At 33.8% G+C, this 12564-nt stretch overlaps 2 protein-coding genes across 5 annotated transcripts; one reads left to right on the top strand and one right to left on the bottom strand.

The window, feature by feature from the left end:
• Window positions 1-276: 276 nt before the first annotated feature.
• On the bottom strand, window positions 277-1805 carry LOC145104399 (uncharacterized). Its single transcript, XM_079041655.1, has 3 exons — window positions 1316-1805; window positions 878-1198; window positions 277-719 (listed from the first exon to the last, which is right to left on the bottom strand). The coding sequence occupies exons 1-3, from the start codon at window positions 1803-1805 to the stop codon at window positions 277-279; spliced, it is 1254 nt and encodes a 417-aa protein (XP_078897781.1).
• A 1568-nt stretch (window positions 1806-3373) lies between these two features.
• LOC145103986 (microtubule-associated protein 70-1-like) lies at window positions 3374-8242 on the top strand. Of its 4 annotated transcripts, none has more exons than XM_079041268.1 (11): window positions 3374-3537; window positions 3699-4002; window positions 4132-4217; window positions 5045-5110; window positions 5208-5378; window positions 5450-5620; window positions 6134-6289; window positions 6593-6811; window positions 6883-7359; window positions 7592-7779; window positions 7862-8242. In XM_079041268.1, exons 2-11 carry the CDS (start codon window positions 3708-3710, stop codon window positions 7908-7910), a joined length of 1878 nt encoding a protein of 625 aa, XP_078897394.1. In that variant the 5' UTR covers window positions 3374-3537; window positions 3699-3707; the 3' UTR covers window positions 7911-8242. The 4 variants fall into 4 exon arrangements, with proteins under 4 accessions (XP_078897394.1, XP_078897393.1, XP_078897392.1 ...); XM_079041267.1 differs by having other exon boundaries at window positions 3653-4002; XM_079041266.1 differs by having other exon boundaries at window positions 3374-4002.
• Window positions 8243-12564: the final 4322 nt, after the last annotated feature.

Raw genomic sequence — 12564 nt, 5'->3', positions numbered from 1 at the left:
CTTTCGGACTACCCAAAGAGGTTCAAACCTCAATCCATGAAGCTTAATAATGCAAGGGCCTAACCAATAAGCACTTAATCCATAAAGACATAGCCCCAAAACATAGATCTGACTTCCCTGAGCTGGAAAACCACGTAAAGTTGCCAACTTTACGTTCATGCATGTCTAAATGAAGCTCTTAAGCTTAAAAAGGACTTAATAAGTGACTTAATGCATGCATGTAACCAATTATCTCATAAAGCTTGCACCTTTATGCTCAAGGAGTCCAATACAAACTCATATTTGGAATAACAAGCCCTTAAACGACTTCACTCTCTTATCCAAACAAAAACGAGTATTATCACCATTACCAATTAACTTCTTGCAGCTATCAAAGAGATTTATACCTTTAACAGGTACATCAAGAATAGCTTGAATGATCTCAATCCAAACTGATATTCGATGAGGAAGAGTATCACAATTCAAAATAGCATTTTCCCCATGGATCGCTTTCACAACACGAGCCCATAAAGAAGCGTGATTAGTTCTAATTCTCCACACCCATTTAAAAAGCAGCGCCCTATTCAAAGCAAAGAAGCTTCCAACTCCCAAACCCCCTATCTCTTTTGCAGCCAACACCTTATCCCAAGCAATCCAAGAGATCTTCTTATCATCTTTGTCTATCCCTTTAAAAAAGTTACTTTTCAATTTCTCCAACTTAGCAATAATACCAGCAGGAACTTTAAAAAGAGACATAAAAAAGTAGGAATAGAACCAAGAACTGACTTGAGCAGCGTAAGACGACTGCCCAGGGAAAGGGTGTTAAATTTCCATTTAGACACTCTCGTAGAAACCCTCTGAACAACCGAATCCCAAGACTGTAGCCTGGACATGGAACCTCTAACCATAGAGCCAAGGTATATGAAGGGAGTCTTAAGAGCTGCACAACCTACTAAAGCTTCCACTAACTCAACTTCATGAAAAGGAACACAAACTCGTAACATACGTGATTTTTGCACATTAATCTTCAATCTGAATTCCATAATTTTTTTTAAAATAGAAACAATGTTAGAAAGATCAGAATCTTTCCATTCACCTATATATACCGCATCATCTGCATAAAAACGATGAGAAATCTGCATAGAGGACTCGACAAAAAGATCCGTGAAAAAACCATTCTCCATAGACCGAGTAAACACAATATGCAAAGACTCCATCACTAAAATAAACAGAAAGGGAGAAACAGGGTCACCTTGTCGTAACCCTCTAAAGAAACGAAACTCATCAGAAGGGCTGCCATTGACCAACACCTAACCCGTAGAAGAATATAAGTAACCTCTAATCCAACCCCTCCATTTATTGCCAAAACCAAACTTATCCAAAATATCATCTAGATAATCCCATCTCACAGAATCATACGCCTTCTCAAACTCTACTTTAAAAATCATAACCTTCTTCTTCTTATATATGCTTACACCAAGATAAAATCTCATTGAGAATTGACGGCCGGAAATGAAAGCAAACTGTTGTTCACTAATCAGGACATCAATCACCAAGCTAAGCCGATTAGCTAAAATCTTAGCTACAATCTTATATTGACAACCTATTAAACTAATAGGTTGAAAGTCCTTGACAAATTTAGCATCAGAAATTTCTGGAATCAGAGGTATAAAAGACGGGTTACAACCACTTGGAAAAAAACCATAAATAAAAAATTGTTGCACTACAGCCACAACCGAATTCTCAACCATGCTCCAATATCTTCTAAAAAACTCAAAAGTAAATCCATCGGGACCTGGAGACTTATCAGATCCCAAACAACCCATTTAATTTCATCTCTCGAAATCTCACCCTCCAAGACCGAGAGCTGGTCCAAAGAAAGTTGGGAAGGAAAATCAAGATCAAGCAGGATCCAAGAAGTACAAGGCAACGAAAACCTATCCGAAAAATGAGAAAATAATTCTTTTTTGACCAAAAAAGGGTCTTCAATCCAGTCACCATTAGAAAAAACACTTCTAATCGCCCTCTACTTTCTCTTTTTATTAATAATACCATGAAAATAACTGGTATTTTCATCACCTTCTATCGACCACTGAACTTTAGCTCTCTGAGATAACTCCATAGCTTCCATCTTATTTAGATCAATGAGAGACTTAGAAATAGAAGCTCTAGACTGAATCAACCCCAGATTACCATCCCCATCATCAATCTTTTTATCCAACTCTGCAAGAGTTGCTAAAAGTTCATTCTTTCTAGAAGCTTTAGAAGACCGAAAATCTTTGTACCAAGATTTTAAAGAGTTTTTAAGAAATTGGAGTTTCTTTTTTAGTGCAATAATAGCATTATCGTCAATAATCCCATCACTTTCCCAAGCGTATCTAACTACCTGATTAAATCCAGGCACTAAAAATCACGAGTGGAGCAATCGAAAAGGAATGAGACCATAATCCAAAACCGTATCCCTTAAAAGAATAGGGCGATGATCTGAAAGATGTCTATCCAAAACAATACCCGAAATATTTGGAAACGAATCAAATAAACCCCAGAGATGAGAAATCTATCTAATTTGCTCATTTTTTCACCGTACGTAAGAGACCAAGTAAAGTTATAACCACCAAGTGGAACATCAACAAAACTAGAATTCAAGATGAAATCATTAACACAAAAGTCCTTTTGCTAATCCAAACACTTTTTAAAGAGCTCCTTTCACAAAAAGTTCTTTTATTAAAAATTCTTCTACAAAAAGGACTTTTGATGTTAAAAAGCAATGCAAACACCCGTAACTATAAAAGTATAAAAATAGAGATATCAAAGGGTACATAAAACCATTTACCTGATAATTTTTTTTGTTATTATTATTTTTGGATATAAACGGTAACCGGGGTAAAAATCAAGTGATAAATGAAATGTTATTTATCAAGGTTCTAAAAAACTCGCCGCCATGACGCGTCATGGCTCCAAGGCTTGTATGTGCCGCCAAGCTTTACCAAAACGCCGCCTTGACTCATATATGTGTATAAAAATGAATAATAGTAGAAAATACATATAAAAATATGAATTATATACAAAATTGCCGCCTTAAGTCACGCCTTACAAACGACGTGGCTCGCCAAGGCTCGGAAAAGCTTGAGGCTTGACATTGCCGCCAAGTCACGCCTTACGTTATTTAGAACCTTGTTATTTATTGAATGTATCAAAATTGGATTGAAGTGCGAATTACGTACCTTATTTTAATGAAAAGAAGAAGTTAAAAACTAGATTGTCATTATATATATATATATATATATATATATATATATATATATATATATATATATATATATATAATAAAATTAATTTTGAAAGTATGTTTTAGTTTAAAACTTTAGAGAGAAAAAATGTGATTTATTTCTAATTGTTTTTTTCACGCCAAATCACAAGGAACACGAACAGCTAAACACACGCACAATTTTAGAGAGAGAAAACACTTTTAGAAAAATCTTAAGACAGTGAGACGATGCAGATTTAAATGGAGGCAAGTAGTCTAGAGTGACAAAACTTCAAACCATTTTCCTCCAGGTTATGCTCTTTTTCTTCTCTCTCTCTTCGCTACACCCATCTAGATTCGTGAAAATATATGTATACACACATCTACTGCAGTGTGTTTGTATCTGAGATTTGAGAAACCCTATAGGATAACGGATTTGATTTGGAGCTGATTGATGCTTGATTGAGTTCAGATCCGAGTGATGGAGGAGGTATCTGTGGAAGGTGATGTGATTGGAATGACGGACTCGCCGGAAGTTTTGTATCGTGGAGAATACAACGGTGGCAATGTACGGCCTCCGACTAGTGATACGACGCCGTTGACGGTGTCGGGATCTTTTAAGGATTGGGGAGGAGGAGGAGGGAGAGGTTCGGGTAGTTCTAGTCGTAGGAGAGGTACAGTGAGGCCGAGCTTAGACGCTGATGAGTTTATAAATCTGCTCCACGGTTCGGATCCGGTGAAGGTCGAGCTCAATCGGTTGGAAAATGAAGTCAGAGGTGAATAATGCAAAATGATCTGATTGATTAATTGAATCCTTTTGGTTGTTTGAATGTTGATATTTTCTCTTCTTTTTCACTGTTTAACCGGATAGGGTTTTACTTGATTTTCCTTTTCTTCTTGTACAGATAAGGATCGAGAATTGAGCGAATCACAAGCTGAGATCAAAGCGCTCAGGCTCTCCGAACGCCTGAGAGAAAAAGCTGTTGAAGAGGTATTATTTTTTTGAATTGTGTGTGTTCATCAATGATTTCGTACTTTTCTAGGTATAATTAACTAGATATGTAGTTCTGATTTATTTTTTAACCTTAACAATTTGAATTTGAATGCATATCCGGTGTTGATGTCATAGTTTTTAAAGTTTTGTACCTTCAATCTGCGATTTCATTGACTAGGAATCAGGATGATGTTAATGGGTATTTTGTTTATTTCTTTATTTGTTTCTTTGTTTCCCTTGAAAGATGTATTTATTATGCACTCTAGTTACAAGCTAGTTTTGGTTTTATTTTTTCAGTATATTTTCCTTTTGTTAATTTGCAAAATTATCGGACACTTCTCATTTTTTTTTCAAACTTATTCTTATGTGAGGTATATTTTTATTTTTATGCTGATATTGTCCATGGAGAAAAAAGTATGCAATGTCATTTTCTGAGGTACTCACTATTTGGTACTTAGTCTATTTCATGAGTTAGAAATAGAACATGGTCTTGCTTTTTTCATGTCCCTATTTTTGTGGTTCTTCTATTTAGATATAAATCCATATATCATCAAAACATACCAAATCTATGTGTCATTTCCTTTGTCTGGGCTCATGACAATGAGAGGTGAATATGCTTATTTCCTATTTTCTCTGTTTCCATATTGTGTTTTTTTGATTGTAGAAAATTTTTGTGGGACAAATTTCTTATTGTCATGCCATTGACTTTTGTCTAACATATTAGTGTTCTCCCATTTGAATATCTTCCATTTTATGTGTACTTTTTTAATAGATTTGTCTAATCTCTCATGTATAACTTTTGCTTTTGAATCTGTATAATGTAGCTAACTGAAGAGTTGTCAAAAGTGGATGAGAAGCTAAAGTTGACTGAATCTCTTCTGGAAAGCAAGGTAATGACTTAAAGTCTTAAACTACTTCCACCATCACCCATCTGTAATCTTTTCATTACAACATCAAATACCTAAAATACCCTTTTTGGTTATGTAGAATCTTGAAATCAAGAAAATCAACGATGAGAAGAAAGCATCAATGGCAGCTCAATTTGCAGCAGAAGCCACTTTACGAAGGGTTCATGCAGCCCAAAAAGATGATGATATGCCTCCAATTGAAGCCATTCTTGCACCTTTGGAAGCTGAGCTCAAGCTGGCTAGACAAGAGGTAGAAAATTTCTATCTTTTGAGATGGCTATGAAAGATTTGAAATTACATTGTTGCCCTTTTGGATTTCAGATTGCAAAGCTGCAGGATGACAACAAAGCATTAGATCGGTTGACTAAATCGAAAGAGGCTGCTTTACTTGAAGCTGAGAGAACAGTGCAGGTTGCATTGGCAAAAGCATCCATGGTTGATGATCTTCAGAATAAGAATCAGGAGTTGATGAAACAAATAGAAATTTGCCAGGTATCACAATCATACAAATATAAATTACTTTTTTTTTGCATAATCTTCAATAAAAATAATATTTTTAAAAAATTTCAAAACTTCAACTAATTAAATTTGTTATTTTCTGATAATGACTATTTTTTTTAATTATAATTTTATTTTAAGATTTGATGGCAGTTAGTTTTGTACTCAAATATTTTTAAAATGGTAAATAATCTTATATTTATTATTATTTGAAATACATGTATATATTTCAAACAATGTGAAATGTGTTTATATGCGATTTATTTAGCAATACATCTTATTTGATTAAAGTTTATTTTATAAAATAATAAATTTTTCTATATTTATCAATTTACTTTCATTTAGTTTTTTTTTTATCAAAAAAGAACATGTTTGAATGACTCTTTCTATAATTCATTCCTTCAAGCCAACCAAACATGATAATGGAATGTAATGATCCATTCCATTCCATTCCTTTGTAATTCCATTCCATCGTACCAAACAAATCCTAATTTATTTATTTAACAGGAGGAAAATAAAATTTTGGATAAGATGCATCGTCAAAAAGTTGCTGAGGTGGAAAAACTTACGCAAACTGTCCGTGAGCTTGAAGAGGCTGTCCTTGCTGGCGGTGCAGCTGCAAACGCTGTCAGAGACTATCAACGCAAAGTTCAAGAAATGAATGTAAAACATAATATAATGGAAATTCCATTATGTAATTAATTAAAGTTTATACATGACACAACAGGTTGCATTGTGTACTGTCTTTTGTCCTGCCCAAAAAGGTGGGACAGGCTTTTTGTCAGATTGACATCAGTCGCAGTCTCTATGAGACATGTGGACACTAATGTCAATTTGACAAAAATAACAACTTTTTGTCCTACCTAAAAAAGGTGGGACATAACAAATACTGTACAACTTGTTCTGTCTTGTCTTGTATTGTATTGTATTATCTGAGAGATATATTTTGTGGTTTTTCTTTAATAGGAGGAACGAAAAACTCTAGACAGAGAGCTAGCCCGTGCAAAAGTTACAGCGAATAGAGTGGCGACAGTTGTCGCCAACGAATGGAAAGATGCTAATGACAAAGTCATGCCAGTCAAACAATGGCTTGAAGAAAGAAGATTCTTACAAAGCGAGATGCAACAATTGCGCGATAAGCTAGCAATAACCGATCGTGCTGCAAAATCCGAAGCACAATTAAAAGTAATATTTTTCTTCATTATTTTTATTTTATATTCCTCGCAATTAAATTTATTAATTGAAAAAATATATAGGAAAAATATCAACTGCGACTCAGGGTTCTAGAAGATACATTAAGATCACCAAATGCTATATGTTCTTCACGTCGCCAATCGCTAGGTGGAGCCGACAATTTTACGAAATTGACCTCGAATGGTTTTTTACCGAAAAGGTCGCCGTCTTTCCAAATAAGGTCAACGCTTCCTTCTGGTTCGAGTTCGGTGTTGCGACATGCGAAAGGGACGTCAAAGTCATTTGACGGTGGGACGCGATCGCTCGACAGGGGTAAACTTGTCAATAGTGGAGGAAATAGTCCTACTTTTAATAACAACATTGTACAATCGTGTGATGAGGCAAAAGACGGGGATACCCCTGATGAAAAACCATGTGATTTTACGGAAGATAGTGTGCCCGGGTTGTTGTATGATTTGTTGCAAAAGGAAGTTATTGGTTTGAGGAAGGCTGTTTATGAAAAGGATCAGAGTCTCAAAGACAAAGATGATGCAATTGAGGTTTGTATTTTCTTTTTCTTTTTTCGAGGGAAAATTACAAAAAAAAAACCATTAAAGTAAAATTTACATTTTTGGAGTTATCATGCAATTTTGATCCCAAAATGTTCACTTGCAGTTTTGGTCCTTATTTGAGGTTTTTGTAACGTTTAGGTCCCTGTTTCAAAGTAAAATGACTATTTTTGGTCACTTGGTATAACTGTTTTTGATGAGTAGTTATTAATAAATAATGTAGATGTTGGCGAAAAAAGTGGATACACTAACAAAGGCTATGGAGGTGGAAGCTAAAAAGATGAGGCGGGAGGTGGCGGCAATGGAGAAGGAAGTGGCGGCTATGCGTCTTGATAAGGAACAGGATAGTAGGGCAAAACGGATGGGAAACACCAAAGCTCCAGTCAACACCTCTCAGCTACTTCCATCCAGGTATGATTGATATACATATATTTTTCGCTTATTATTTTTTTAAACTTTTTATAAAATAAGTGTGTTTTATGTAGGAGTATAGGACGAGGGGGGTTAAACCGGAGCACCCAATAATAAAAAACGATGAATGAATTTAGTTGAGATTGTGGCATGTAAGTAGCATACCGAAGCCTTTGGTTGGGTGGTTAAGATGAGATAAGTGTGGTGGGGGTGGGGGGTTGAAAGTGAGCTAACTTTTTTTTTTTTTTTTTTTTTTTTGGTTGACAATTGATTTGAGGGTGTGTATAGGGTAGTAGGTGATGCTTTGTATTGTGGTTAGTGTGATTGTGATGAAAAAACAAAGAGGTCTCTGGTTTTTTAGTATTGTTTTTCTTTGTTAGTGTGATTGTTTTTCTGACATAAAGTAATTTTGCGGACCTTTTGCATCGCGAATTATTTAATGACAAAATATATGTTTCGTGAATTGCTCTATAAATAAATCTCTAGCATCAATAAATTGTCAAACTACACTATTAAAAAATATGATTATTCAAAATCAGTCGCTCTATCAAAATCTTATCATTAGTTATCTTTATAGGCATCTCCCCCTCCCATTCTATACCATACAACTTCATGCACTCTTTACCCGCTGTACAAATGTTAGCTGTAACATAATCAGCAGCAGGTTTCATGGAAGCCTCGCATGCCAACCGATGTATTTGATATGGTTGTGATTCGTAAGGGGTAGGGTACTTGAGGGTGACATGTTGATCTGAAATACCTAAAACATACAACACCAATAATAGGAGTGACAAAATAATCAAAACGTATCAAGGTAGACACAAACAAGTTTTGTCCTCCAAAAATAATGGAAACATGCACCTACTAGGGTTGGTTTTGCAAATTGCAATTACGCACACATTATGTTATTATAGCTACCTTTTGGTATCAAATCACGTACACAACACAAGTGGAAAATCAACTAATCGATCGAATGTACTCAATGTAGCATGTTATCAGATCTAGCAAAGATGATTTACCTGATATGACTGAGCAGTTGGTGAGGGTTTCCAAATAGATTCGTGAGAGCCAATCAGCCAAGAATGAAGAAACAATGCAGAGATAATGAATCACACCTTTTTTTTGTTCTAGATTCGTCACTGTATACAATATTTATTAAAGGAAAACACTATTTTTTCAACATCTACTATAATAAATGAAAATTCATTTTGCCACGTGTCAATCTCTTATAAGTTTTGACATTTGTCGTTTTATTATATTTTTGAAACTAGGTATGAGACTCATATATTACACTAGTTTTATTAAAAAAATTAATATAAATTGTTAAGAATTACATGTTTTTTAGTAATAATTTTACATAAATACAAAAATCTATAATGAATAAATTAACTATTTCAATATATAAACAAATAAAATAAAAAGGTACATATTTATAAAATGATGATGACAATAATGATGTAGACATTAAACATGAATTAATTAAAACTTGCTACATATATAAAAACAAAATGATGAATAAGTAAGTAACTTAATGTATAATAATAAAAACAACTATTAAAATATTGACACTTATTTTTATGAATTACAAATTGCCAAAGACTTCCTTGAATACAACATTAGATGTCGTGTTGGTAAGTTTACCATCTTTATCTAAAATTAATATCTTTAATCCAGCTTTACTTTTAGCTCTCGACAATGCAACATATAACTGTCCATGAGTGAATACTGGTTGTCTCAAAAACAACCCCACATTCGATAGTGACTGTCCTTGACTTTTATTTATTGTCATTGCAAAACATACAGTCAGTGGAAATTGTCGTCTTTGAAATATGAAAGGAATCATTTTATCCGAAGGCGTCAAAGACATTATGGGAATAAAAGTACGGTTCCCGATATTACTTCCCAACATTATCTTAGTTTCTATAACACGTTTACCCAATGCAATAACCCGTAGCCTCGTGCCATTGCACAATCAACATTTCTGATCAATATTCCTTAGTAACATAACCGGAACACCGACTTTTAACACCAACTTATGAATTGGCATACCTGAAGCTCTAAGACCATTTAGAACATCAGGAGAGTATAAAGTTTCATCAACTTCATCATGAACAAAATCTGCATGAGAAAGACTATCTAAACTTAAATACTCCTGTGGATCTCCTGGAAATAATTTTAACAAACGCTCGTTAATCTCTTTCACGACTTCATTCTTTAGTGCAGGGAGTGCTCTTTCTTGAAAACCAATTGGATTCTTGGCATTTTCAACAATAGAAGGATAGGCAAATCCAATTAATGAACCAATAGGATCAACTGAATCAATGGGAATAATAATAATTGCTCGTGAAGATCAATAGGAATAATAATAATTGCTCGTCATTCAAACCACCAACTTTTCCTTCTCCTATATCCAAAATCCATTTTGCAAAAGTCGCCGTTTCTTGAACATCAGATTTGAGAACACTTAACCTCATGTTTTTTTGTTAATGTTAAGACTTTGCAACTTGACCAAATATAAGAGGAACTTAAAGAAGCATTCACAATGTCTTGCCTGTTTCCATTAGGAACAACCGGTAAAAATTTGTCTAAAATCGCCTCCAAAGACAATTGCTTTTCCTCCAAACGACAATTTTGAGTTGCTACGAAGATCACAACTCAATATATCTTTCAAAGAACGATCCAATGATTCAAATGCATGCTTATGAATCATAGGTTCCTCGTCCCATATAATTAATGATGTTTTTTTAACAATTCGACCACATCACTATTCAGTTGATAAATTATATCCACAAGACAAATGTCAAAACTTATGAGAGATTGACATGTGGAAAAATGATTCTTCATTTATTATAGTTGATAAATTATATCCACATGTCAATTTATGGGTTTTTTTTTCAAATTTTAAATTAAAAAATCACATCCCTATTCTAATAAATGAATAGTTTTAATCTTTTTTTGCCAAGTGTCACTCTAATACAACTCCTAATTAATATTATGTTATGTGTCATGTAGATATATTAGTTAACTCATTTCAAAATTCAAATTTACATTTTCTAATTATATGTAAATTTGAGGTTATAATAACTTAAAATTTTTGATATATCTCTTAATTAATAATTTATTTAAAATGTATTAAATGTAATAAATGTGATAATAATTGTAATTAATAGGTTTCTTCATTCCTTATTTCAAAAATTTATTTTAAAAAATACTTAATGTTTACATTAATATATAATATGAATAAATTGAACTTCAATTCGCTGATTATGAACTTCTTACGGTTTCCAACATTCCACCAAAGGGTTCCTAAATATAAATTGTCAAATTTATGGTGGTCGAGCGTGATTTGGAATTTGATGGTATGGATGAATTCATTTGTATATGTGACGGACCTAATAGTTGCTAGGATTTGTTGGTTATAAATATTTGTAGCTAGTAAACTAAATGTATCACTTGAAATTGTTGAATAATAGAAGAAATCTCCGATTCCTATTCATGGATGTATGCTATATTAACCAAACAACACTAATAAATAATGTCGTTTTCATGTTTTTCTTTAAGTGTTTGCTTAACATATGGTTCTCTTTAGACAATTTGTTCAAAAGATAATACATATTTATACATATACAATGTTAGTATATGTGTATTTGTGTGTATGTGTTTGCATATGTTAGCCCACATTGTACCCATTAGCTTAGGCTCATTCGTGTATGAGTGATTATATAAATTCCTTGTAATATCTCTTTTGTTAATAAGGGAAATTATTCCTCAATATGATATAACTAGTAATTGGGCCCACGCTTTGCAGTGAGTTTTTAAGTGTTTTTGTTGTGTATTAGAAGTGAAGAATGAAGGGGTAAAAATGACATTTTACAAAGTTTAAAGTGGAATGGTAAAAATGATATTTTAAAAAGTAAAAGGATGAAAAATATCATTTTACAAAATACAGGGGTTAAAAGTGACAGACTATATAAATTTGAGGGATTAAAGTTGTAATTGTATTGATATACTTGTTCATTATGCATCACAAGCTGTACCATTAGGTAGATAACTTTGTCTCACAAAAACAAAGTTACCTTTTATATATATATATATATATATATATATATATATATATATATATATATATATATATATATATATATATATTCAAGACCAAAATTTTTGTTTTTAATTAAGTAACTCATAAAATTGTTTACTGAAAAACATCATCGAATCATATCATTTCATAAAACCATAGTCACATGTCTCAAAACCATATCATAAAATAGTAACAATGTCAGAGTACAATCCCAAGAATCTCATAATGCGGAAATCCTGTGTGTGTTATACGCTGCTACCGTGCCGGCTCCTTCACCTTCGAAGAAGAGGTACCTGAAAACAAAACTGAAAACTGTAAGCATAAAACTTAGTGAGTTCCCCCATCATACAACATACCATACATAACATATACAATCTAACATATCTGGGTACTACCCCTTCAATCTCTTTCAACCGGTAACTTGCCTAGCATATTAGGGTGTTGGCCTACCCCTTCGGTCCTGTCGACCGGTACCTAGCCTAGCATATCAGGGCGTTGGCCTATCCCTTCGGTCCTGTCGACTGGATACTCGACGAGTCTGTATCCCAACTCGTTGAGTAGAGACGGGATGATCACGCATTTTAAGTTGGCTACTCGGCGAGTCCATATGAAGGGACTCGGCGAGTCTGCCTGTCTGGATGAAGCCCTAATTTCAAGGGTTTGTACCCTATATAAACGTCATTATAGCCTCCCACCCCAGCCTC

The sequence above is a fragment of the Lactuca virosa genome, chromosome 4 (assembly GCF_052849685.1).
Source record: "Lactuca virosa cultivar CGN04683 chromosome 4, Lactuca_virosa_CGN04683_v6, whole genome shotgun sequence".
In the NCBI taxonomy this organism is placed as follows: Eukaryota; Viridiplantae; Streptophyta; class Magnoliopsida; order Asterales; family Asteraceae; genus Lactuca; species Lactuca virosa.
This window is presented reverse-complemented; position numbering and strand designations above follow the sequence as displayed.

Bases quoted from the DNA above. Each gene is read 5' to 3' on its own strand.
- LOC145103986 (XM_079041268.1), top strand. From the start codon at position 3,708: ATGGAGGAGGTATCTGTGGAAGGTGATGTGATTGGAATGACGGACTCG. The intron at 5,379-5,449 runs GTAGAAAATTTC...TTTGGATTTCAG, and splicing joins TCAAGCTGGCTAGACAAGAG to ATTGCAAAGCTGCAGGATGA. The intron at 6,812-6,882 runs GTAATATTTTTC...AAAAATATATAG, and splicing joins AATCCGAAGCACAATTAAAA to GAAAAATATCAACTGCGACT.
- LOC145104399 (XM_079041655.1), bottom strand. From the start codon at position 1,805: ATGGGTTGTTTGGGATCTGATAAGTCTCCAGGTCCCGATGGATTTACT. The intron at 1,199-1,315 runs GTTACTTATATT...TGTTTATTTTAG, and splicing joins ATGGAGGGGTTGGATTAGAG to TGATGGAGTCTTTGCATATT. The intron at 720-877 runs GTTCCATGTCCA...CTCTTTTTAAAG, and splicing joins CCTTGGCTCTATGGTTAGAG to TTCCTGCTGGTATTATTGCT.